General features: G+C 62.4%; 1 protein-coding gene across 2 annotated transcripts in view; it reads left to right on the top strand.

The window, feature by feature from the left end:
- Positions 1 to 25,648, top strand: part of CDON (cell adhesion associated, oncogene regulated) — a 110,475-nt gene that overhangs the window by 24,661 nt on the left and 60,166 nt on the right. For both annotated transcript variants that reach the window (XM_068167288.1, XM_068167287.1), the window contains exons 2-8: positions 2,617 to 2,754; positions 9,881 to 10,153; positions 12,883 to 13,032; positions 13,178 to 13,321; positions 14,540 to 14,827; positions 15,357 to 15,626; positions 23,623 to 23,840. In XM_068167288.1, coding sequence (XP_068023389.1) covers positions 2,679 to 2,754; positions 9,881 to 10,153; positions 12,883 to 13,032; positions 13,178 to 13,321; positions 14,540 to 14,827; positions 15,357 to 15,626; positions 23,623 to 23,840 — 1,419 coding nt within the window. In that variant the 5' untranslated portion in view covers positions 2,617 to 2,678. The remainder of the gene's footprint in view (positions 1 to 2,616; positions 2,755 to 9,880; positions 10,154 to 12,882; positions 13,033 to 13,177; positions 13,322 to 14,539; positions 14,828 to 15,356; positions 15,627 to 23,622; positions 23,841 to 25,648) is intronic.

The following is a 25,648-nucleotide window of genomic DNA, read 5'->3' as shown; positions in this document are numbered from 1 at the left end:
TGTGCCAGGCAGGGGCAGATGCAGATGGCTGGGGAGTCCTGGGGCAGGGAGCTGTGAGCACCACAAATGCTGCTCCTGAGCCTCTGGGCACCAGAACTGCTGTCCCAGAGGCTCAGAGTGTCAGAAATGCTGTTCCTGAGGAGTACCTCATGCAAGTTATACTGCTGGATTATTGACTTAGTCTGTGTCTGACTGAACCCCAGCAGGGAGGGGGTGGGAAGGGACCCCCAGGGCTCATCCAGGCCACCCCCAGCAGCTTGCCCAGGGGCACAGTGCCCAGGGGGGGTTGGAAGCTCTCCACACCAGGACACTCCACAACCTCTCTGGGCAGCCTGCTCCAGGCCTCCAGCACCCTCCCAACAAACAACTTTCTCCTCCTCTTCCCCTCCAACCTCCTGGCCTCCACTCTCTGCCCACTGCCCCTTGGCCTGGCCCTGGCCACCACTCAGCAGAGCCTGGCCCCAGCCTCTTGCCCCCCAGGGGCCCTTCAGCTCTTGCTGAGCATTGCTGAGCATTGCTCTGGGGCTGCTCTTCTGCAGGCTCTCAGCCCCAGGCCTCTCAGCCTTTGCTCCTGCCACAGCTGCTCCAGGCCCCTCAGCAGCTTCCCAGCCTCCCCTGCACTCTCTCCAGCACTTCTCTGGCCCTCTGCAGCTGGGCAGCACACAACTGCCCCCAGGGCTCCAGAGGTGGCCTCAGCAGGGCAGGGCAGAGGGGCAGCACAACCTCCCTTGCCCTGCTGCTGCCCACACTCTTCTCCATGCCCCCAGCACAGCCTTGGCCTTCTTGGCCCCCAGGCCACCTTGCTGCTGCTGGGCAACTCCTTGTCCCCCAGCACTCCCAGCTGCTTCTGCTTGGAGCTGCTTGCCAGCAGCTTCCCCCTGCCCTGTGCTGGTGCAGGAGGTTGTTCCTCCCCAGGGCCAGGCCCCTGCCCTTGCTGTTGTTTCCTGATTTGATTTGTGGTTTGTTGGTGATGAAAGGGAGGTCTTGGTGTTCAGGTGAGGTCTGGCCAAGGTTGTAGACTTCTACAAGGTAGCTCTTGCAGAAGCTGAAGGCAGAGCTCGTGGCTGCAGCAGCAGTGTCCATGAGCAGGCTCTGTGGTCTGGGGGGGTGAGGAGGTTGCTGTTGGCCATGGTTTGGGTAGCTGCTGGCCACAGCTTGGCTGCAGCAGGGGGGAGCAGATGACATCTGTCAGAGCAGGTTTCCAGCAGCTCTGGGCAGTAGCAGCCTCTGGGCTCATGAAGAGTTGTCAAACACAAGCCCCAGGCTGGTGATAGATGGCCCCATGATTATTGTTTGCAAACAATATTATCTGCCCCAGATAAGCTGTTTGCTTTGGACTCTGCTTCCTCCCCTTGGGAAGTGTCTCCAATCCATCAGGCAGCGATGGCTGCCCCAGCTCTGCACCCAGCCACAGCACCACAGACTGGGCTGGGAGGGTCCTCCAAAGGACCCCCAGAGCTCACCCAGCCCAGCCCCTGCAGGCAGCAGGGACATTCCCCCTGGAGCAGGCTGCCCAGAGCCCTCTCCAGCCTCACCTGCAATAGCTCCAGGCCTGGAGCCTCAACCACCTCCCTGGGCAGCCTGCTGCAGCCTTCCAGCAGCCTCCTGCTGCACAACTTGTTCCTCACCTCCAATCTCAATCTGCTCTGCTCTCAGCCCAAACCATTGCCTCTGCTCCTGTCCCTGCAGGCCTTTGGGGACAGTCCCTCTGCAGCCTCCTTGCAGCCCTTCAGGTCCTGGGAGGTTGCTCTGAGGTCTGCCTGGAGCCTTCTCCTCTCCAGGCTGCACAGCCCCAGCTCCCTCAGCCTGTCCCCACAGCAGAGGTTCTGCAGCCTCTGATCACAGTATCACAGCATCAGTCAGGGTTGGAAGGGACCACAAGGATCGTCTAGTTCCAACCCCCCTGCCATCATTTTCCTCTGGACCTGCTCCATCAGGTCCATGTCCTTCCTACAGTGAGGGCTCCAGAGCTGGATGCTGCACTCCAGGTGAGGTCTCACCAGAGCAGAGCAAAGTGGCAGAGTCACCTCTCTGGATCTGCTGGCCACAAGTGCTCTGTGGAGTGCAGGACGTGGAGCCAGAGCTCAGTCCAGCCTCTGGCTCCTCTACCCAGCTGCTTCCTGCCTTGTGAGCAATATTGGCTGTTTCCACCCCACTCAACCCCAAGCTCTGGTGTCAGGGAGCTGAAGCTCCTGAAGGCTCCAAGGAAACCTTCTGGTGGCCTTCCAGGATCTGCAGAGGGCTGCAAGCAAGCTGGGGAGGGACTTTTGAGGGTGTGAGGGAGGGATAGGACTGGGGGGCATGGAGCAGAGCTAGAAGTGGGGAGATTGAGATTGGCTGTGAGGAAGAAGTTGTTGCCCAGGAGGGTGGTGAGAGCCTGGCCCAGGCTGCCCAGGGAGGTGGTGGAAGCCTCCTGCCTGGAGGTGTTTGCAGCCAGGCTGGAGGTGGCTGTGAGCAACCTGCTGTGGTGTGAGGTGTCCCTGCCCATGGCAGGGGGCTGGAGCTGGCTGAGCCTTGAGCTCCCTTCCAGCCCTGCCAGCTCTGTGATCCTGTGTCCCTTTGGTCTGCAGGAAGCCCCTGGAGTCTCCAGCTGATGTCCCTTTGTTTGGTTTGCAGATCTCTGGCTGCCTCTGCCTGGCCCTGAGCTCAGTGCTGTCCAAGGTCTCCCACCTGGCGCTATGCCTCCGGAGCCTGGGCGCCCACAGGCCCTGCTGCTCCTCACCTCCCTGGGCATCCTCGCTGCCTCCACCTCAGGTAAGGCCTTCCCAGAGGGGTCCTCACAGCTGCTGCAGGCTCAGCTTCTGCTTTGCAATGAGCAGCACTGCAGCATGGCCAGCTTCAGTGTGTGTGTGCTCAGTATCTCCTGAGGGGATGTGGAGCACTTCAGCTTGGTCTGCAGCTGAGCACATGACTCTGATTTGAAACTTGGCTCAGGAAAAGAGCTCCAGCATGGAATCCCAACATTCCAGATGGAGGGGGTGGAAAGGGACCCTGCAGATCATCCAGTCCAGTGCCACTCTTAAAGCAGGGCACCCCCAGCATCTTGCCCAGGGGCACAGTGCCCAGAGGGGGTTGGAAGCTCTCCACACCAGGACACTCCACAACCTCTCTGGGCAGCCTGCTCCAGGCCTCCAGCACCCTCCCAACAAACAACTTGCTCCTTCTCTCCCCCTCCAACCTCCTGGCCTCCACTCTCTGCCCACTGCCCCTTGGCACCACTCAGCAGAGCCTGGCCCCAGCCTCTTGCCCCCCAGGGGCCCTTCAGCTCTTGCTGAGCATTGCTGAGCATTGCTCTGGGGCTGCTCTTCTGCAGCCTCTCAGCCCCAGGCCTCTCAGCCTTTGCTCCTGCCACAGCTGCTCCAGGCCCCTCAGCAGCTTCCCAGCCTCCCCTGCACTCTCTCCAGCACTTCTCTGGCCCTCTGCAGCTGGGCAGCACACAACTGCCCCCAGGGCTCCAGAGGTGGCCTCAGCAGGGCAGAGCAGAGGGGCAGCACAACCTCCCTTGCCCTGCTGCTGCCCACACTCTTCTCCATGCCCCCAGCACAGCCTTGGCCTTCTTGGCCCCCAGGCCACCTTGCTGCTGCTGGGCAACTCCTTGTCCCCCAGCACTCCCAGCTGCTTCTGCTTGGAGCTGCTTGCCAGCAGCTTCCCCCTGCCCTGTGCTGGGAGGCTCTCAGTTAGGTTTGTCCTGGGCTGGCTGTGTCCTGGTGTTCCCTGGGGCAGGGGGGGGTGGGGTTGCTGCGCTGCTGCCCTGGGCTGCGGCGGCGCAGGGCTGGTTCCAATTGCCACATCTGCTCTGTGTAGTCAGCTTGTCTTAACCCAACCACACCAAAAAGAAGCTTTTACTGCTTTTAGCACTTCCCAGCCCAGCGTGGGGAGCTGAGGGGAGAAGTTTGATTTTTCCAGCAGTCAGAGGAGATCAATCCCAGCTGCAGGGCACTGCTACCAGCTGCGGCTGCTGCGCCCCGCGCCGGGCCCTGCGGCAGCCGCGCCGGGCTGCAGGCTGAGGGGCAGCAAGGTGGCAGCCTCAGAACCACAGGACTCTTCTGGTGGGAAGGCTCCCTGCGGATCCTGGAGTCCAACCCTTACTCCAGCACTGCCCCAGGCCACCACCAGACCTCAGCACCACAGCCCCAGGGCTCTGAAACCCCTCCAGGGATGGAGACTCCACCACTGCCCTGGGCAGCCTGGGCCAGGCCTGGACAGCCCTCAAGGGGAAGAAATTGTTCCTCATGGCCAACCTGAGCCTCCCCTGGGGCAGCCTGAGGCCATTTCCTCTTGTCCTGCCCCTTGTTCTTGGGAGTAGAGCCCAGCCCCCACCTGGCTCCAGACTCCTTGCACGGAGTAATTGAGAACCAGAAGGTTTCCCCTCAGCCTCCTCTCCTCCAGGCTGAACATCCCCAGTCCCCTCAGCCACTCCTCAGACGTTCTCCAGACCATTCTCCTGGTGCTGTAGACCCTTCAGCTGCTGCATACCCAGCTCCACTTCCCTTCCCCAGCCCCATTGCCCTTCCTCAGCTCCTCTGCCCTTCCCCAGCCCCTCTGCCCTTCCTCAGCTCCTCTGCCCTTCCCCAGCTCCATTGCCCTTCCCCAGCTTCATTGCCCTTCCCCATCCCCTCTGCTCTTCCCCAGCTTCATTACCCTTCCCCAGCCCCTCTGCCCTTCCCCAACCCCCTTACCCTTCCCCAGCTCCTCTGCCATTCCCCAGCTCCGTTGCCCTTCCCCAGCTCCATTGCCCTTCCCCAGCTCCATTGCCCTTCCCCAGCCCCTCTGCCCTTCCCCAGCCCCTCTGCCCTTCCCCAGCCCCATTGCCCTTCCCCAGCCCCTCTGCCCTTCCCCAGCTCCATTGCCCTTCCCCAGCCCCATTGCCCTTCCCCAGCCCCTCTGCCCTTCCCCAGCCCCTCTGCCCTTCCCCAGCCCCTCTGCCCTTCCCCTGCTTCTCTGCCCTTCCCCAGCCCCTCTGCCCTTCCCCAGCCCCATTGCCCTTCCCCAGCTCCTCTGCCCTTCCCCAGCTCCATTGCTCTTTCCCAGCCCCTCTGCCCTTCCCCAGCCCCTCTGCCCTTCCCCAGCCCCATTGCCCTTCCCCAGCTCCTCTGCCCTTCCCCAGCTCCATTGCTCTTTCCCAGCCCCTCTGCCCTTCCCCAGCCCCTCTGCCCTTCCCCAGCCCCATTGCCCTTCCCCAGCTCCTCTGCCCTTCCCCAGCTCCATTGCTCTTTCCCAGCCCCTCTGCCCTTCCCCAGCTCCATTGCTCTTCCCCAGCCCCATTGCCCTTCCCCAGCTCCTCTGCCCTTCCCCTGCTCCTCTGCCCTTCCCCAGCCCCTCTGCCCTTCCCCAGCTCCAATGCCCTTCCCCAGCCCCTCTGCCCTTCCCCAACCCCATTGCCCTTCCCTGGTCCTGCCCCAGGACCTCGATGTCGTTCTTGGAGCGAGAGCCCTGGCCTGGAGGTGCAGCCTCAGCAGCAGGCCAGAGGTCATTTCTTGTGCTTTTATCCCTGGAAATCCCCAGTGAGCTCCCAAGAAAAGCAGTTCCCTAATGAGAAGCTGAAGGTGGCCATCTGGAGCCCTGCGAGGTGCTGGCAGCCCTGCTGGAGCTGCTCTCTGTGCTAAGTGAAGCCACAGCTCTGCTCCCCAGCCCGAGCTGCTCTCTGCAGATGCTTTATGGTGCTGGTAACAGCAGCTCCTCAGCTGAAACTCATAAGCCCAGCCTGGCTGGGCTGGCTCGAGAAGAAAAGCCTGAGCCGAGGGCCCCCCCCCCCCAAGCCCACTGTCTCCTGGCTGATGTCATTTCACATCCTCCTGACCCCTGCCTGCAGTTCCTCAGTGCAGTGACAAACCAGGAACTGCTTCCCCCCGCTCCCCCCGGGACGGTTTGTGTCTCCCCTCTTTCAGAGGAGGTTGTTGCTGTGAGCTGCCTTTTGCTCACCCACTTCAGGCCCAGGCCCCACTGGAGAATTCCTGAGCAAACAAATGGAAGCAATTCCCAGAGTTTTGTTGGCCAGGAGGGGGGGAAAAAAAAAGAAGAAGAAGCAGAAGCAAAAATGCCTCTCCAAGAAGCAGGAATTTTCTGCTGGCAAACACAGAGCTGCTCAGGACCAAGTTCTGTGGGGCTGAACCTTTTATTTATTAGCAGCTCTTCCTGCCTCTGCTCGCCTGCCCTCGCTGCAGATAAGGGATGCCCCATCCATCATCCCCACCCTGAGGAGGTCCATGGATTTGGGCCTAGCAAGAGGCCTTTGCTGCTCATCCAGCTCTCTTTTTTTTTTTCCCCCTGGTGTTCCTGCTCAGTGTAATTAGTTCTGCAGACTCGGAGTCGGTGCTGCACAAATACCTGGCAGCTGCTGCCATGGCTGAGGCTTTGCAGCTCACGTCCAGGCCAGCTTCACGTGGGACAGAGCAGCTCCAGCTGCCTCTCCCCAGCTCCAGCTCCCTCTCCCCAGATCCATCTCCTTCTCCCCAGCTCCCTCTCCCCAGCTCCATCCCCCTCTTCCCAGCTCCATCTCTTTCTCAGCTCCAGCTCCTTTTCAGCTCCATCTCCCTCTCCCCAGCTCCATCTCCTTCTCAGCTCCATCTCCTTCTCCCCAACTCCATCTCCCTCTCCCCAGCTCCCTCTTCTCAGCTCCATCTCCTTCTCCCCAGCTCCATACCCCTATCCCCAGCTCCATCTTCTCAGCTCCAGCTCCCTCTCCCCAGCTCTCTCCCCAGCTCCCTCTCCCTCTCCCCAGCTCCATCTCCTTTTCAGCTCCATCTCCCTCTCCCCAGCTCCCTTTCCCCAGCTCCCTCTCCTTCTCAGCTTCATCTCCTTCTCCCCAGCTCCAGCTCCCTCTCCCCAGTTCCAGCTCCCTCTCCCCAGCTCCATCTCCCTCTCCCCAGCTCCAGCTCCTTCTCAGCTCCATCTCCCTCTCCCCAGATCCATCTCCTCAGCTCCATCTCCCTCTCCCCAGCTCCCTCTTCTCAGCTCCATCTCCTTCTCCCCAGCTCCATCCCCCTATCCCCAGCTCCATCTTCTCAGCTCCAGCTCCCTCTCCCCAGCTCTCTCCCCAGCTCTCTCCCCAGCTCCCTCTCCCTCTCCCCAGCTCCATCTCCTTTTCAGCTCCATCTCCCTCTCCCCAGCTCCCTTTCCCCAGCTCCGTCTCCTTCTCAGCTTCATCTCCTTCTCCCCAGCTCCAGCTCCCTCTCCCCAGCTCCAGCTCCCTCTCCCCAGTTCCAGCTCCCTCTCCCCAGCTCCAGCTCCTTCTCAGCTCCAGCTCCCTCTCCCCAGCTCCATCTCCTTTTCAACTCCATCTCCCTCTCCCCAGCTCCCTCTTCTCAGCTCCATCTCCTTCTCCCCAGCTCCATCCCCCTATCCCCAGCTCCATCTTCTCAGCTCCAGCTCCCTCTCCCCAGCTTTCTCCCCAGCTCTCTCCCCAGCTCCCTCTCCCCAGCTCCATCTTCTCACCTCCATCCCCCTCTCCCCAGCTCCATCTTCTCAGCTCCCTCTTCCCAGCTCCATCTCCTTTTCAGCTCCATCTCCCTCTCCCCAGCTCCCTTTCCCCAGCTCCGTCTCCTTCTCAGCTTCATCTCCTTCTCCCCAGCTCCAGCTCCCTCTCCCCAGTTCCAGCTCCCTCTCCCCAGCTCCAGCTCCTTCTCAGCTCCAGCTCCCTCTCCCCAGCTCCATCTCCTTTTCAGCTCCATCTCCATCTCCCCAGATCCAGTTCCTTCTCAGCTCCATCCCCCTCTTCCCAGCTCCATCCCCCTCTTCCCAGCTCCATCTCCTTCTCAGCTCCAGCTCCTTTTCAGCTCCATCTCCCTCTCCCCAGCTCCAGCTCCTTCTCAGCTCCATCTCCCTCTCCCCAGCTCCATCTCCTTCTCAGCTTCATCTTCTTCTCCCCAGCTCCATCTCCCTCTCCCCATCTCCTTCTCCTTCTCCCCAGCTCCATCTCATTCTCAGCTCCATCTCCCTCTCCCCAGCTCCATCTCCTCAGCTCCATTTCCTTCTCCCCAGCTCCACCTCTTTCTCAGCTCCATCTCCCTCTCAGCTCCATCTCCCTCTCTCCAGCTCCATCTCCCTCTCCCCAGCTCCACCTCTTCAGATGCTGTTTGTCTCCATGTAAGTCATAGAATTGGTTGGGTTGGAAAAGTTCTCCAAGCTCATCCACTCCAACATCACCGCAGCACCACCACGGCCCCAAGTGCCATGGCCACAGGGTTCTTGATCGCCTCCAGGGATGGGGACTCCACCACCTCCCTGGGCAGCCTGTGCCAGTCCCTGACCACTCTGGCAGCACAGAAATTTTCCCTAATCTCCAACCTGACCCTCCCCTGGCACAGTTTCAGGCCACTGCCTCTCCTTCTATCACCTGAGACTGGGGAGCAGAGCCCAACCCCCACCTGGCTCCAGCCTCCTTGCAGGGAGCTGCAGAGAGCAAGGAGGTCTCCCTCAGCCTCCTCCCCTCCAGCCTCACCACCCCCAGCTCCCTCAGCTGCTCCTCCCCAGCCCTCTTCTCCAGACCCTTCCCTAGCTCCCTTGCCCTTCCCTGGCCCTGCTCCAGCCTCTCCAGCTCCTGCTGGGAGTGAGTGACCCAGAACTGAACCCAGGACTGGAGCAGCTCTCTCAGGGCTGCAACTGGAGCCTGGCTGGCCTTGTTGCTCCCAGCCTGAGTTCCCTCATTCCCAGCCTGTGTTCCCTCACTCCCAACCTATGTTCCCTCGCTCCCAGCTGCTCCCAGCCTGTATTCCCTCACTCCCAGCCTATATTCCCTCACTCCCAGCTTGTGTTCCCTTGCTCCCAGCCTATGTTCCCTCGCTCCCAGCCTATGTTCCCTCACTCCCAGCCTGTATTCCCTTGCTCCCAGCCTGTGTTCCCTTGCTCCCAGCTGCTCCCAGCCTGTGTTCCCTCGCTCTCAGCCTGTGTTCCCTCAATCCCAGCCTATGTTCCCTCACTCCCAGCCTGTGTTCCCTTGCTCCCAGCCTGAGTTCCCTCGCTCCCAGCTGCTCCCAGCCTGTGTTCCCTCAATCCCAGCCTGTGTTCCCTCGCTCCCAGCTGCTCCCAGCCTGTGTTCCCTTGCTCCCAGCCTGAGTTCCCTCAATCCCAGCCTGTGTTCCCTCAATCCCAGCTGCTCCCAGCCTGTGTTCCCTCACTCCCAACCTGTGTTTCCTCGCTCCCAGCTGCTCCCAGCCTGAGTTCCCTCACTCCCAGCCTATATTCCCTCACTCCCAGCCTGTATTCCCTTGCTCCCAGCCTGTACTTCCTCGCTCCCAGCTGCTCCCAGCCTGTGTTCCCTCACTCCCAACCTGTGTTTCCTCGCTCCCAGCCTATATTCCCTCACTCCCAGCCTGTATTCCCTTGCTCCCAGCCTGTACTTCCTCGCTCCCAGCTGCTCCCAGCCTGTGTTCCCTCACTCCCAACCTGTGTTTCCTCGCTCCCAGCCTATATTCCCTCACTCCCAGCCTGTATTCCTTCGCTCCCAGCCTGTACTTCCTCACTCCCAGCTGCTCCCAGCCTGTGTTCCCTCACTCCCAACCTGTGTTTCCTCGCTCCCAGCCTATATTCCCTCACTCCCAGCCTGTATTCCCTTGCTCCCAGCCTGTACTTCCTCGCTCCCAGCTGCTCCCAGCCTGTGTTCCCTCACTCCCAACCTGTGTTTCCTCGCTCCCAGCCTATATTCCCTCACTCCCAGCCTGTATTCCTTCGCTCCCAGCCTGTACTTCCTCGCTCCCAGCTGCTCCCAGCCTGTGTTCCCTCACTCCCAGCCTGTGTTCCCTCACTCCCAGCCTATATTCCCTCACTCCCAGCCTGTGTTCCCTCGCTCCCAGCTGCTCCCAGCCCGTGTTCCCTCAATCCCAGCCTGCGTTCCCTGCCCCCCAGCCCGTTCCTCACTAACTGAAGGTCTTTTTCCTTCCAGATCTAACTCCCCGCTTCACCTCCGAGCCCTCCTCCACCATCCAGCGGCCCGGGGGCTCCGTGCGGCTGCGCTGCGCCGCCGAGCCCTCGGCGGTTCGCCTCTCCTGGCTGCTGGATGGGCAGCCCCTGGAGAGCAGAGCAGGAGAAGTGGAGATCCAGGCTGGCTCCCTGACCATCGCCGCCCTGGGCCGTGCCACGGCCGGGCACTACCAGTGCGTGGCAGCCGGCAGCGCGGGGGCCGTGCGCAGCCGCCCGGCGCTGGTGTCCATGGCCAGTAAGTGCTTCCTGCCCTCCCTGCCTCCCCAGCTGCCCTGGGGGCTGTGCTTGCTCCTGGCTGGGAGGCAGCGCCTGGCTGGGAGGTGGTCTCCTTGCCCCCGGCGAGCAGAGCCATGGGGCTGCAGGATGGGACTGGGTGGGGGAGAGCTTGCAGGTCATGGAGGGCAGCCAGGAGCCAGCACTGCCCCAGGGCACCACCACACCAGAGCCTCAGCACCCCAGCTTTGAACCCCCTCCAGGGATGGGGACTCCACCACTGCCCTGGGCAGCCTGGGCCAGGCCTGGAGAACCCTCCAAGGGAAGAAATTGTTCCTCATGGCCAACTTGGACCTCCCCTGGGGCAGCTTGGGGACGTTTCCTCTTGTCCTGTCCCTTGGTACCTGGGAGAAGAGGCCAACCTCCACCTGGCTCCAGCCTCCTTGCAGGGAGTGGTAGAGAACCAGAAGGTTTCCCCTCAGCCTCCTTGTGTCCAGACTGAACAAGCCCAGGTCCCTCAGCTGCTCCTCACCAGACCCTTCCTAAGCTTGGTTGCCTTTCTCTGGACCTGAAAGTACAAAACCCTCCTCAGAAAGGGTCCTGAGGGAGCAGCAGAGCTGCCACAGCACTGCAGGAGGGATGAGTGAGAGCTGGGCCTGGGAGCTGCATGTTTCCCTTTGCCACTTGGAGCATTTCATTTGGTCCAAACAGTGGAGATGCTCTCCGGGAGGGGACTCTGCTCTGGCCTTACAGGGACGGTTTGCCTTCTCTTGGTTCCTCTGGCTCTGGCTCTTGGTGCTGGATCTGTGGATTACCCACTCCTGAAGGCGTGTGGGAGGGCAAGGATGATGTTTTCCACGTGGAGAGGAGGATGTGGTGCTGGGAATGGCAGCAGAATATTCCTCCCTGCCTCCTCGGGCTGCTCGGGGGGGGTCTGAATCAGGCCTTTGTCAGACAGCAGCTGAGTGATTGCTCCAGGAGGGCACTCAGCTCTGGAGCATGTCCACAGCCCCCCTGGGAGGAAGGCTTCTTACAGGCAAGGGCCAAGTGTTTTGGTAAAGTACTGACCCATGGCAGGGCCCTCTCAGGAGAGCTGCAGGGGTGGCTAACGTAGCAAAACTTCACAGCCTGGGGATGCTTTGAACGTGCAGGGAGGAGCAGAGTCACTTCTCTCCTCCTCTGCAGGTTATGGAAGCAGAGCAGGAGGTGCTGGGAGCTTCCTGCTGGCCTCATGGCCCGTGGCAAGGAGTGGGAGGTGCTGGGAGTTGTGTTGATGGTAAGCACAGAGCCAGTTCCACCTTCCTCACAGGCAGGCTTCCTGCTGCTGGAGCAGGCTGTCTGTGGCTGCTTCCAGAGCCAGGCTGCTGCTCATCCCTGCCCTCCCCCTGCTCCTCTGCATCTCCTCAGCTCAGCTCTGCTTTGCTTTCCCTTGGGCAGCTGAGGGGTGCTGGGACTCCTCCCTCACCATTCCCACGTTGAAGCTGACCCTTTGGTGACCCTTTGGTTGCATCCAGCTCTGGAGCCCTCAACACCAGAGGGACCTGGAGCTGCTGGAGAGGCTCCAGAGGAGGCCACAAAGATGATCAGAGGCTGCAGCAGCTCTGCTGTGGGGACAGGCTGAGGGAGCTGGGGCTGTGCAGCCTGGAGAGGAGAAGGCTGCAGGCAGACCTCAGAGCAACCTCCCAGTACCTGAAGGGCTGCAAGGAGGCTGCAGAGGGACTGCCCCCAAAGGCCTGCAGGGACAGGAGCAGAGGCAATGGTTTGGGCTGAGAGCAGAGCAGATTGAGATTGGAGGTGAGGAACAAGTTCTGCAGCAGGAGGCTGCTGGAAGGCTGCAGCAGGCTGCCCAGGGAGGTGGTTGAGGCTCCAGGCCTGGAGCTATTGCAGGTGAGGCTGGAGAGGGCTCTGGGCAGCCTGCTGCAGGGGGGATGTCCCTGCTGCCTGCAGGGGTTGGGCTGGGTGAGCTCTGGGGGTCCCTTCCAGCCCAGACCACCCTGTGGTTCTATGCACTGAGCACAGGAGAGTTTCGTGCTGCAGGCCACAGGAAAGTTGTTGCTTGTTGATGTGAACAGCCTGGAGCCTCTCCAGCAGCTCCAGGTCCCTCTGCTGTTGAGGGCTCCATAACTGGCCCCAGCCCTGCAGCTGAGGTCTCCCCAGAGCAGAGCAGAGGGGCAGGATCCTCTCTCCAGCTCTGGCCACACTGCTCTGGCTGCAGCCCAGGCTGCCCTTGGCCTCCTGTGCTGCCAGTGCCCATTGCTGGCTCCTGCCCAGCTGCTCCCCCCCAGCACCCCCAAGGCCTTCCCTGCAGGGCTGCTCTCACTCTCCTCACCCCCAGCCTGGGCTGCTACCCAGGGCTGCCCTGACCCAGGGGCAGGACCTTGCCCTTGGCCTTATTGACCCTCCTGAGGTTCTCCTCAGCACAGCTCTGCAGCCTGCCCAGGACCCTCTGGATGGATCCCATCCTGCCCTTCAGTCTCCCCGACCACAACCACTCAGCTTGGTGCCACTTGCAGCCTTGCTGAGGCTGCCCTCAGTCCCTGGAGACCTCCAGGATCAGCCTGGATGTGCCCCTGGCAGCCTGCTCTAGTTGGAGGTGTCCCTGCTGCCTGTGGGGGGGTTGCACAGGCTGACCTTGGAGGGGTCCTTCCAAGCCAATGCAATCTGGGAAGCTGTGAATCCCACCCTGAGCTTGCTGCCCATGCCCTGCCCCAAGCCTTGGCTGCTCCTCACCTTTCCCCACCTCTCTCCCAGGCTTAGGTGACTTCGAGCCCTGGGTGCCGCCGGCTGCTGTGGCAGCAGAGGAAGGAGGAACAGCTCTGCTGGGCTGCAAGGTGCCAGAAAGTCACCCAGAGGCCCAGGTGCGCTTTCAGGTGAAGGGAAGGTGGCTGGAGCAGTCCACAGGTGAGGAGATGTTTGCTGCCCCTGGCCCACACCAGCTGCCCTGGGATGGAAGGCAAAGCCTCTCCAGCAGCTTGGAGGACTTCTGTGGAGACCTCCTGAGGCCCTGCAAACCCAAGCTCCTTGTCTCCCTTCCCTGCCTCTCCAGACAACTACCTGATCCTTCCATCTGGGAACCTGCAGATCCTGAATGTCTCTTCAGAAGACAAAGGCTCCTACAGATGTGCAGCCTACAACCCCCTGACCGGAGAGCTGCGGACGGAGCCTGCGGGGCGCAGGCTGGCAGTGAGCAGTGAGTGCCTGCTCAGCTCTGTGAGCTGAGTGCCTGCTGAGCTGAGTGCCTGCTGAGCTCTGCTGAGCTCTGTGAGCTGAGCTCTGTGAGCTGAGTGCCTGCTGAGCTCTGCTGAGCCATGCTGAGTGCCTGCTGAGCCCTGTGAGCTGAGCTCTGTGAGCTGAGCTCTGCTGAGCTGAGTGCCTGCTGAGCTCTGTGAGCTGAGCTCTGTGAGCTGAGTGCCTGCTGAGTGCCTGCGGAGCTCTGTGAGCTGAGTGCCTGCTGAGTGCCTGCTGAGCTCTGCTGAGTATCTGCTGAGCTCTGTGAGCTGAGTGCCTGCTGAGCTGAGTGCCTGCTGAGCTGAGTGCCTGCTGAGCTCTGTGAGCCGAGTGCCTGCTGAGCCGAGTGCCTGCTGAGCTGAGTGCCAGCTGAGTGCCTGATGAGCTGAGTGCCTGCTGAGTGCCTGCTGAGCTCTGCTGAGTGCCTGCTGAGCTCTGCTGAGCTGAGTGCCTGCTGAGTGCCTGCTGAGCTCTGTGAGCTGAGTGCCTGCTGAGCTGAGTGCCTGCTGAGCTGAGTGCCTGCTGAGCTCTGCTGAGTGCCTGCTGAGCTGAGTGCCTGCTGAGCTCTGCTGAGTGCCTGCTGAGCTGAGTGCCTGCTGAGCTCTGCTGAGTGCCTGCTGAGCTCTGCTGAGTGCCTGCTGAGTTCTGCTGAGCTGAGCTCTGCTGAGCTCTGCTGAGGCAGCACAGCTCAGGTGGAGGCAGCAGTGGCCCCAGGTGTTCAGCATGGCCAGAGCAGCCTACAGTGGGGAGAGGGAGCTGGGAGTGTTGGGGACAGCAAGTTGCCCAGGAGCAGGAAGGTGTCCTGGGGGCATGGAGCAGAGTGTGGGCAGCAGGGCAAGGGAGGTTCTGGGGTTGGACTGCATGAGCTCCAGAGGTCCCTTCCCAGCCCTGCCATCCCCTCTGCTCTCTAACTCCAAACTGAGTCAAACTCCTCTGCACTATTTGCACTGCTCTCACTTCCCTTTCCTGTGGAGGAGCATCAGGGCTGTTCCCCAAATGGCAGGAGGGGCTGGGAGGGGATTGCTGCTGGTCCCACAGGCTCCAGAGGAGTTCCAGAGCAGGTCTCTGGGAAGAGGATGCTGGCTCCTGGGGCTTAGTCGCCAGGAGGAGCCACGGCGGCAGGCTCACGGCTGGGCTGGCAGCGTGTGGCTGCTGACAGGCCTCATCTCCTTTCTTCTAGGCTCTTCCTCAGGTGGCTTCCACATCCTTCACCCCCTGTCCCCCCAGAGCCTGGCAGTGCCTCGTCACAGCCCCCTGACCCTGGAGTGTGTGGTCAGCGGCTCTCCCCCGGCCTCCGTCCGCTGGCTGAAGGACGGCCGCGACGCGCTCCGCAGGGGCAGCTGGAGGCTGCTCCACTCCCACCTGGTGACAGACAGGCTGGAGGTGTCTGATGCTGGCAACTACTCCTGCGTGGTGGGGAATGGCTCTGGAGTGGTGGAGCACAGGAACTACTCCCTGACAGTGCTTGGTAAGGAGCAAAGGGAGCCTCAGATCCAGGGGCTGAGCGCTGCCCCTGCCTGCTGGCTGCGGTCGGCACCCCAGTGCCAGCAGCTCCTGCGTGGAGGTCTGCCCAGGATGGCTTCTCAGCCCCTCCCGAGCTGGGAGCCTTCCTCTCCAGACCCTTCACAGGCTGAAGCAAACAGCCAAGGCTAAGGAGCTCCCAGGGAGGAGCTGAGCTGTTTGCCTGCCTGCCAAGTGGAGGGGAGCTGGAGGCTTGAGGAGGGCAGACTGAGACTGGAGATGAGGAAGAAACTCCTCAGAGTGAGGGAGGGGAGAGCCTGGCACAGGTAGCCCAGGGAGGCTGTGGCTGCCTCCTCCCTGGAGCTGCTCAAGGCCAGGCTGGATGAGGCCCTGAGCAACCTGGGCTGGTGGGAGGGGTCCCTGCCCGTGGCAAGGGGTTGGGACTGCAGGATTTTGGGGGTCTCTTCCCACCCTTCTTTGTCGCTGTGAGTGGGAGCCACCAGCAGTGCCTCACCTGCCATCGTTTCCCTCTCCAGAACCTCCCTCCATCTCCAGGGGGCTGCAGGACGAGGAGGTGGCCGCGGGCGGATCGGTGCACTTCTGGTGCGAGGTGGGCGGCAGCCCTGCCCCCAGCCTGTCCTGGCTGCACAACGCAGCTCCGCTGCGGCCATCCCCGCGGCACCTGCTGGCCGGCGGCCGGCTGCGGATCCGCGCTGTCGGCAGGCAGGACGCCGGCGTCTACCAGTGCATGGCGCACAACAGCCTGGGCTTCGTGCAGGCCAGCGGCAGCCTCCGGGTCCGGACAGGTAGGAGCCCTCCAGAACTCAAATCAACCTTCTGTGCTTCCAGCTCTGCTCTGCTTTGAACCACAAAGCGTTGCTGTGATTTGTTTGTGACCACTGCTTGCAGCAGAGTTCTGACAAAGAGCTCCTCTGAGGTGAGGAAGGCAGCAGCCTCCTGCAGTGCATGGAGCAGAGCGTGGGCAGCAGCAGGGCAAGGGAGGTTGTGCTGCCCCTCTGGCCTGCCCTGCTGAGGCCACCTCTGGAGCCCTGGGGGCAGTTGTGTGCTGCCCAGCTGCAGAGGGCCAGAGAAGTGCTGGAGAGAGTGCAGGGGAGGCTGGGAAGCTGCTGAGGGGCCTGGAGCAGCTCTGGCAGGAGCAAAGGCTGAGAGGCCTGGGGCTGAGAGGCTGCAGAAGAGCAGCCCCAGAGCAATGCTCAGCAATGCTCAGCAAGAGCTGAAGGGCCCCTGGGGGGCAAGAGGCTGGGGCCAGGCTCTGCTGAGTGGTGGCCAGGGCCAGGCCAAGGGGCAGCAAGGGGCAGAGAGTGGAGGCCAGGAGGTTGGAGGGGAAGAGGAGGAGCAAGTTGTTTGTTGGGAGGGTGCTGGAGGCCTGGAGCAGGCTGCCCAGAGAGGTTGTGGAGTGTCCTGGTGTGGAGAGCTTCCAACCCCCCCTGGGCACTGTGCCCCTGGGCAAGCTGATGGGGGTGGCCTGCTGGAGCAGGGGCTGGACTGGGTGAGCTCCAGAGGTCTCTTCCCACCCCTCCATGCTGGGGTCCTGTGATTCAGCTGTTCCTGGAGTGTTTCTCTTTCCTCCCCCCAGCTCTCCAGCTCAGGTCAGTCAGCTGCTGGTCCCACTGCAGATGATTTATTCTGGCACAGCACAGCAGTCCCAGGGCCTTCCTGGTGACATTTCAGCCCAAGATACTTTCCACCACCTAGGACTTGATTTGTGCTAGCACAGGGATGTTGGACAGACCTCTGCTGTCCCTCTTCTTCCTGTCATGTAGCAAAGGTTTTGTCCTTCTCTGTGCCTCTTAATATTGAGCTGAGCTGCACAGAAGCTGCTTGAGCAGATGCTTTGGGACCTGCTGGGCTGAACTGGACTTGTCTAAGCTGGACTTGTCTGAGCTGGACTTGCCCATGCTGTGCTCCTCACTGCAGCCAGAGCACTGCAGGTCAGGCCTGACTGTAGTTTGCTGGCAGCCTGTGCTCAGCACAAGTCTCAGCTGATCCTGGAATCGTTTTGGTTGAGAGAGACCTTCAAGGTCATCAAGTCCACTGCTGGAGCTGCTCTCTGCTTAGTCTGGAGAGGAGGTCTGGAGAGGCTGCTCCTGTTGTAGGATCATGGGATGGCTTGGGAGGGAAGGGCCCTGTCAAGCTCAGCCAAGAGCACTCAATGTCCCAAACCCCACAGGACCCCAGCGTGGTGAGGATGGGAAGGACCTCTGGAGCAGACCCAGTCCAACCCCTCTGCTCAAGCCCTTGACCTAGAAAGTGATGCTTGAGTTAATGTCCTCACCCAGGTCACCTGAGATCACCACATCATGGACTGCTGGTTGGAGAGGACCTTCCAAGCTCACCCAGTCCAGCCCCCTGCAGCCAGCAGGGACATCCCCACCCAGAGCAGGCTGCACAGAGCCCCAAACAACCTGCCCTGGAGTGGTTGCAGGCATGGGGCAGCTCCACCTCTCTGGGCAGCCTGGGCCAGGCTCTCCATGGAGATGTGGTTCTAAAGCTGCTTCCAATGAAGCACCTGGGACTTGTCCAGTTGCACTGCCCCATGCTGGTGTTGAGCTTCATCCTCCTGCACCAAACTGACCCTCTGGTGGTGGTGTTCTCCCCCCAGGCAAAGGCTCCAGGCCAGTGATTGTCTCTGCCCCCAGCAGCACCACGGTGAGGGCTGGTGGGGAGGTGACCTTGTCCTGCAGTGCCACCGGCCTGCCCCTGCCCACCATCCGCTGGGACGGCAGCAGAGGGCTCCTGCCCAGCTCCTCTGCCCAGCTGCCTCACTCACAACCTCAGGGAGCTCCTCAAGGCCTGCTGGGGAGCAGCAGCAGGGCTGCCCCCTCCCTCTCCATGTCTCCCGCGGGCTCCAGCTCCCTGCACTTCGGGAGGGTGAGGCCGGAGCTGTCCGGGCAGTACAGCTCCGAGGCCACCAACCAGCAGGGCTCTGCCGTGGCCAAAGCCCTCCTCGCAGTGGGTAAGCCCCAGGCACCACTGACAGAGGCTGGCTGAGGGCAGGAACACCTCAAAAGAAGAGGTGTAAGAGCAAGGGGGTGCTGGGGGGCCCTGGGGAGTGAAGCGAAGGAGCCAGGGCTGTCTTCATGGCCCAGTTCCTCCTGTCCACCTTAGGCAGAGCACAGAGGTCTCTTGCATGGCCTCAGTGCTCTTCTGTGTGACAAGAACTGTTAGGTGGCCTTAAGAACAGGACTGGCTGCCCCAAGGTCCCTCCTCAAGAGCTGAGAGCTGTTTAGATAAATGAAGTGGCTCAAGAGGCTCAGCTGAGTGCAGGCTCAGCTCACTTCAGCTGAGTGTCAGCAGGATTTATCCAGCAGGCCAAGGGGCACTGGGCACAGAGTGGAGCCCAGGAGGTGCCACGGGAACAGGAGGAGAAAGTTGTTTGTTGGGAGGGTGCTGGAGGCCTGGAGCAGGCTGCCCAGAGAGGTTGTGGAGTGTCCTGGTGTGGAGAGCTTCCAACCCCCCCTGGGCACTGTGCCCCTGGGCAAGCTGCTGGGGGTGCCCTGCTGGAGCAGGGCCTGGGCTGGGGGAGCTCCAGGGGTCCCTTCCCACCCCTCCATGCTGGGATGCCAGGTCAGCAGGATGTAATCCATGGCTCCATATCTCAAGCCCTTGATGCCCAGCAGCTGGAGTTCCAACACTCACTGCAATGCTTTGCAAAGGCAGAGAAAGCTTCACTGGGGGTCTGGGAGGAGAAACCCCCAGAAGCTGATCTTGTCCAGCTTCCCAAAGAAGTCACTGCTGGACCTGGCAGAGTGGAAGCACAAAGCTCAGCATCACCCCAGAGCTCAGCCTGTGTCACCCAGCACACCCCAGCCCTTCACCAGCAGCTCCCTGGCTGGGACCTGCCTGTGGTGTCCAAGCCACTGCTGCTGCTGGGGCAGGAGGTGGTGAAACCATCTGGGTTTGGTCTACAAGTCCTGAAGTGGTTTCTGTGAGCTGCCAGGGCTTTTAGAGCTGCAGCCAGGCTCAGGTGCTGAGGTGCTTTAAAGAAGAGTTTGTGCCAGGTGACTCTTGGGAAGCACCTGAAGGACTCCAGCTGTGGCTGCAGGGAGGTGGTTTGGCCATGGGATCATCTCCAGCAGCTCTCAGCCTCAGCAGCACACAGTCAGAGAAGCTTCTGTGGCTGCAGGAGGATTTTTGTCCTCCTCCTGCTGGAGCTGTTCCCCAGCATGATTCACTGCCTGGGCTCAGAAGTGGGCAGGACAGCTGCAGCTGCCCTGAGAGTGAGAAACCACCAAGCTGCCAAATGACAGCCCCAGGCTGCCTTAGTTTAGGTCCTTGCTGAGCACTGGTGGTGGCTGCATGCAGGGTGGTAGCTTCCCAGAGCTGCTAAACACTCCAGAAGAACTTCTGCATGTGGGCTTGGGGTGTGGAGTGCTTGCTGGGTAGGGAGCTGGGCTGGTGAGTGCAGTCAGTGATGCTCAGTGGCAGGTGGAGGCCAGTGCCAAGTGGTGTCCTGAGGGCTCAGTCTGGGACCAGGGCTGTTGGTGACATGGGCAGTGGGATGGAGCCACCCTCAGCACATTGGCTGATGACCCCAGGCTGTGTGGAGAGGTTGGCAATGCTGGAGAGAAGGGATCCATCCAGAGGGACTTGGACAGGATGGAGAGCTGGGCCCAGCCCAGCCTCATGAGGGCCAACAGAGCCAGCTTGGATTTGGCCTTGAGCAGCCTGCCCTGGTGAAGATGTCCCTGCCCATGGCAGTGCTTGGAGCTAGATGGCCTCTAAGGTCCTTTCCAACCCAACCCATTCCATGAAATGAAGGAGGAGAACACTCTCACTGACTGCTGAGTGGTGGCCAGGGCCAGGCCAAGGGGCAGTGGGCAGAGAGCAGAGCCCAGGAGCTGCCATCTGAACAGTTGTTTGTTGGGAGGGTGCTGGAGCCTGGAGCAGGCTGCCCAGAGAGGTTGTGGAGTGTCCTGGTGTGGAGAGCTTCCAACCCCCCCTGGGCACTGTGCCCCTGGGCAAGCTGCTGGGGGTGCCCTGCTGGGGCAGGACCTGGGCTGGAGGACCTCCAGGGGTCCCTTCCCACCCCCTCCATGCTGGCTCTGGGATTCTGTAGTGCCCCAGCTGGGGATTTGTGACCAGCTCAGTGCTGCTCTGTTTCCCTCTGGGGCTGGGGAGCTGAGGAAGCAAAGCCTAAGGGGGACAGGGGACAGGGCTGGGGCTGCAGGCAGCAGCCAGGGCAGTTGTGTGAGGACCCTGCAGCAGCCTGGCCACAGGCATGGCACAGCCTGGAGGAGGCAGAGCTCAGCTCCCAGCTGCTCCCTGGGAACGGTGACCCCGGGGGGTGTGTTCCAGAGCAGAACCCCCAGCCCCTCCCCAGCCCCCAGCCCCTGCCAGCTGCCAGCCCCCAGCCCCTGCCAGCTGCCAGCCCCCAGCCCCTCCTCAGCTGCCAGCCCCCAGCCCCTGCCAGCTGCCAGCCCCTTCCCAGCTGCCAGCCCCCAGCCCCTGCCAGCTGCCAGCCCCCAGCCCCTCCCCAGATGCCAGCCCCCAGTCCCTCTCCAGATGCCAGCCTCCAGCCCCTCCCCAGCTGCCAGCCCCCAGCCCCTTCCCAGCTGCCAGCCCCCAGTCCCTTCCCAGCTGCCAGCCCCCAGCCCCTTCCCAGCTGCCAGCCCCCAGCCCCTCCCCAGCCCCCAGCCCCTGCCAGCTGCCAGCCCCTCCCCAGATGCCAGCCCCCAGCCCCTCCCCAGATGCCAGCCCCCAGTCCCTGCCAGCTGCCAGCCCCTTCCCAGATGCCAGCCCCTGCCAGCCCCCAGCCCCCAGCCCCTCCCAGCTGCCAGCCCCCAGCCCCTCCCCAGATGCCAGCCCCCAGCCCCTCCCCAGCCCCCAGTCCCTCTCCAGCTGCCAGCCCCCAGCCCCTGCCAGATGCCAGCCCCCAGCCCCTGCCAGATGCCAGCCCCCAGCCCCTGCCCAGCTGCCAGCCCCCAGCCCCTCCCCAGCTGCCAGCCCCCAGCCCCTCCCCAGCTGCTGCCTCGCTGCCCTGGGGCAGCCACAAACACAGCCAGGACTGCAGCTCTGCTGTCACCAGCCTCAACCACAGCCTCTCCCCACCCCTCAGAGTCCATTGCCCTGTGCTGGCAGGCCTGAAACCATGCCCTGCCCAGCCACAAACCCTCTGAGATCCTCCCCTCTGCCCTGCAGCTTCTTCCTCCTGCAGTGGCTGCGGAGTTTGAGTCCCAGCAGGAGTGGGAGATCCTTCTGGGGATGCTTTCAGCAAGCTCCAGCTCACAGAATCACAGAGTCACAGAATGGGCTGGGCTGGAAGGGAGCTCCAGAGCTCACCCAGTCCAACCCCTGCAGGCAGCAGGGACATCCCCCCTGGAGCAGGCTGCCCACAGCCCTCTCCAGCCTCACCTCGAACATCTCCAGGGATGGAGCCTCAAGGTTGCTCTGAGGTCCAACTTTCCTGTGGGAGGTTGCTCTGAGGTCTGCCTGGAGGCACAGCCCCAGCTCCCTCAGCCTGTCCCCACAGCAGAGCTGCTGCAGTCCCTGGGCTGGCTTGGGTGGCATCCCAGGGTCAGTGAGGAGCAGCAGGCAGGGGGAGCTGGCTGGGAGCGTGGCTGCCTCGCCAGGAGAGAGCTTCTCCTTCCCAGCCTTCTGAAAAAGGGGCCAAGAATAGCAGCCACACTTGCTGCTGGTATTTTAATGGAGGTTTGGAGGAATCCAAGGCAGCCAGGCTGGGGCTGCCCAGGGCTTTACATTTCCAAGGCATTTGTTTGGTTTGTAAACCAAGTTCCCCTCAGTGCTGTCCCCTTCCAGACCCCGCACGTAACATAACCCCCAGGGCCCTGCCCCGGGGACAGGGCACACAGCATCTGGCAGCCCCCTGCCTGCAGCCTGCTGCTTCCCAAACCTTCTGCCTTGGAGCACTGGAGGTTTGCTCGGCCTGGATGAGCTCAAGGTGTCCAACATGACCCCCCCACTATCCTGCCTGGAATGAGATGAGCCCCAGGTCACCCCAGGAGAGCTTCTCAGTGGTTGTCTGGCAGCCTCTCCCGGAGCAGCACTTGGTTGTTTGCTCTGCTTTGGGTGCCAGGCAAAGGAAATCATGGAAGGGTTTGGCTGCAGCCCCCTGCAGCCCCCAGGGACATCCCCAAGCACAGCAGGCAGCTCCCAGCCCCAACCAACCTGCCCTGCCCTGCTGCCAGCCATGGGGCAGCTCCACCTCTCTGGGCAGCCTGGGCCAGGCTCTCCCCAGCCTCAGCACCAACCATTTCTCCTTCTCTCCACTCTCAAGCTCCCTCTTGGCCTCCCAAACCATCCCCCCTTGGCCTGGCCCAACAGGCCCTGCTCCAAGCTCTGGCCCCAGCTTGCTTCAGGTGCTGGGAGGCCAGCAGAAGGTGTCCCTGGAGCCTTCTCCTCTGCAGGCTGCCCAAGGCCAACTCTCTCAGCCTGGCTCCCAGCAGAGGGCTTCCAGCCCTGCCAGCACTGCTGTGGCCTCCTCTGGCCCTGCTGCCCCAGCTCCCTGCCTGTGCTGTGCTGAGGGCTCCAGAGCTGCCCCAGCCCTGCAGGGGGGGTGAGCAGAGCAGAGCAGAGGGGCAGAATCCCCTCCCTGCCCCTGCTGCCCACCCTGCTGGGGCTCAGCCCAGGCCAGGCTGGGGCTGGGCTGGCAGCGCTGGGTGCCGGCTCCTGGCCAGCTCTGCACCCCCAGCACCCCCAAGGCCTTCTCCTCAGCCCCAGCCTGGACTGGCACTGGGGATGTCCTTAGCCAGCTGCAGGACCTTGGCCTTGGCCTTGTTGATCCTCAGGAGGGTCACACAGCTCCACCTCCCCAGCCCATCCAGGTCCCTCTGTGTGGATCCCTTCCCTGCACCTCTCAGCCTGGTGTCATCTCCAGCCTTGCTGAGGGTCTCTCAGTCTCCAGGTCTAGGTCATTGTTGAAGATGTTAACCAGCTCTGGTCCCAGTGTGGACTCTGAGGGACACCACTGCTCACTGACTTCCACATGGGCACCAAACCATTGGCCACTGCCCCTTGGGTGCCATCCAACCAGCTCATTGTCCACCCAGCAGTCCTCCCATCCAGTCCATGTCTTCCAGTGGTAGGGAGAAGGATCCTGTGGGCCACTGAGTCCAAGGCTTTAGAGGGAGCAGGTAGGTGACAGCCATAGCTCCTTCCTTGTCCACTGCTGCGGGTCACAGTGGACAGGAAGCCAGCAGGGTGGTCAGGCAGGACTCAGTGTGGTGGAGGAGGCTGGAGCAGGGTTTCTGGACAGGTTGGTGCTGAATGGCAAAGTCAGACCTGCCTGCAAACCAGGCTGGTTCCCAGCACAGACCCTCAGCTGGAGCAGCTCAGCCCTGCAGCTGAGCTCAGCCCTGCAGCTGAGGGTCTCTCAGTCTCCAGCCCTGCAGCTGAGCTCAGCCCTGCAGCCTTCAGAGCTGATGGAAATTGCAGCTGCAAGCACAGGGCCGGGAGAATGACCTCCTGTGCTCACCAGCTGGGGCCACCAAAGGCTCCTTGTGTGACCAGCTGGGAGCAAGATCCTCCTCTCCCCTGTGTCACAGGCACAGCCTTGAGTCCTCCTCTGCTGCTGCCCTGCACTGCCACCGATTGTGTCTCGGGGGTGCAGCTCAGGAGGTGCAGCTCAGGTGCAGCCTGGGGGTGCTGAGGCTCAGGTTTGCCTTCTGCCTGGAGTGAGGAACTCAGCAAACGACCCCGGGACAGCCTGGCACGGGGCTGAGCTCCTGGCCTGGCTGCTGTCGAGGCAGTGCTGTTGGCTGCCGCGGTGTGCCCTGCCTGGGCTGCAGCTGCAGCGGCTGCAACCTGCCCCCTGCCTTGCAGCTGCCGCGGGACCCAGCCCTGCAGCGGCGGCGCCGAGCGGCGGAGCTCCGGCTGCGGCGGCGGTGACGGAAAAGGCCTCGGAGGGAGCAGCCCCCCCCGAAGCCCCAATCATCCTCAGCCCCCCCCAGACCCCCAAGGCCGATGCCTACACCCTGGTGTGGCGGCCGGGGCGCGCCGGGGGGCTGCCCATCAATGCCTACTTCGTGAAGTACCGCAAGGTAAGGGGCTGGGGAGCTGAGCCTGCAGGGCCAGGCAGGCACCCGTCTGCTGGCACCTGGGCAGGCTGCGGGGGTGAGCCAAGGCCAAGGGGGTGAGGTTCAATGAGCTGGGGCTGAGCTGAGCCAGAGCTGGGCCTGAGCTGGGCCTGAGCTGGGGCTGAGCTGAGCCTGAGCTGGGGCTGAGCTGGGGCTGAGCTGAGCCAGAGCTGGGGCTGAGCTGGGGCTGAGCTGGGGCTGAGCTGAGCCTGAGCTGGGGCTGAGCTGGGGCTGAGCTGGGGCTGAGCTGAGCCTGAGCTGTGCCTGCAGCCTCTCCTTCAGCCTGGGGCTGCCTGGAGCCACACACCTCCTGGGAAGTGGGGACTGGAGGTAGCTCCAGCTGGTGGCCAACCAAAAGTGTGTCGCCAGGGCTCAGTGCTGGGCCCAGGGCTCCCCAAGGTCTCCATCAATGGCCTGGGGGAGGGCATGGAGGCTGCCTCAGGCAGGCTGCAGGGGCACCAAGCTGGGTGGCTGTGCTGAGCTGCTGGAGGGTTGGAGGCTCTGCAGAGGGACCTGGGCAGGCTGCAGGGGTGAGCCAAGGCCAAGGGGATGAGGTTCAACAAGGCCAAGGGCTGGGTCCTGCCCTTGGCTCACAACCACCCCAGCAAGGCTCCAGGCTGGGGCAGAGGGGCTGCAAAGTGCCCAGCAGGAAAGGCCCTGGGGGGGCTGGGTGGCAGCAGCTGGAGAGGAGCCAGGGGGTGTCCAGCTGGGCAAGAAGGCCACCAGCAGCCTGGCCTGGAGCAGCAATGGTGTGGGCAGCAGGAGCAGGGCAGGGATTGTGCCCCTGGGCTGGGCACTGCTGAGGCCAGCCCTGGAGTGCTGCCTTCAGCTCTGGGCCCCTGGCTGCCAGCAGGAGCTGGAGAGGCTGCAGCAGGGCCAGGGAAGGGCAAGGAAGCTGGGGAAGGGTGTGGAGAAGAGGGCTGGGGAGGAGCAGCTGAGGGAGCTGGGGGTGGTGAGGCTGGAGGAGAGGAGGCTGAGGGAGACCTCCTTGCTCTCTGCAGCTCCCTGCAAGGAGGCTGGAGCCAGGTGGGGCTTGGGCTCTGCTGCCAGGGAACGAGGGACAGGAGAAGAGGCAATGGCCTCAGGCTGCCCCAGGGGAGGTTCAGGTTGGCCATGAGGAACAATTTCTTCCCCTGGAGGGTTCTCCAGGCCTGGCCCAGGCTGCCCAGGGCAGAGGTGCAGTCTCCATCCCTGGAGGGGTTTCAGAGCTGTGGTGCTGAGGCCATGGTTTGGTGGTGCCCTGGCAGGGCTGGGTCCAGGGCTGGGCTCCAGGATCTGGAAGGCCTCAAAACAATTCAGTGCTTTCATCTGTGTCAGTGCTGGGCTCAGTCATTGTGTGGCAGGGGCTGGAAGGGACCTCTGGAGATCATCTCCCTGGGTTACATCCCAAAGTGAGCCATGCCTGTGTCTGCTCTCCCCAGCCAGCCCTTCCCTGCCTGGGGAAGCTGCTTGGTTTCTTTTCCTGAGCTTTTGAACCCTCTGCATCCTGATCCTGCCCTTAGCTCCCAGGGAACACTTCAGAGTTTTGGCCTGGTGGTTCCTGAACCCTGCTGCCACAGCCTGCTGCTAGAATCCCTCCTCCTGAGGAGGCTCTTGGGGCACTGGAAGCTCTGAGTGATTCCTTTTGGATGCTTCCCTTGCACTCCCACCAGCCCCTGGCACCTGTAGGACTGCCCATGGAGGTGTGCTCCTGGTGCCCTGCAGTGCTGTGATGGATTTCCCCCTTTTAAGAGGGGAAAAAACCCTAACTGGGGGGGCTCAGACCCTCTGGT

The sequence above is a fragment of the Melanerpes formicivorus genome, unplaced genomic scaffold (assembly GCF_026170545.1).
Source record: "Melanerpes formicivorus ecotype bairdi unplaced genomic scaffold, bMelFor1.0.p_v2 SCAF_114, whole genome shotgun sequence".
NCBI lineage: Eukaryota > Metazoa > Chordata > Aves > Piciformes > Picidae > Melanerpes > Melanerpes formicivorus.
The sequence above is the reverse complement of the archived record's forward strand: the minus strand, read 5'-3'. Positions and strand labels throughout refer to the sequence as shown.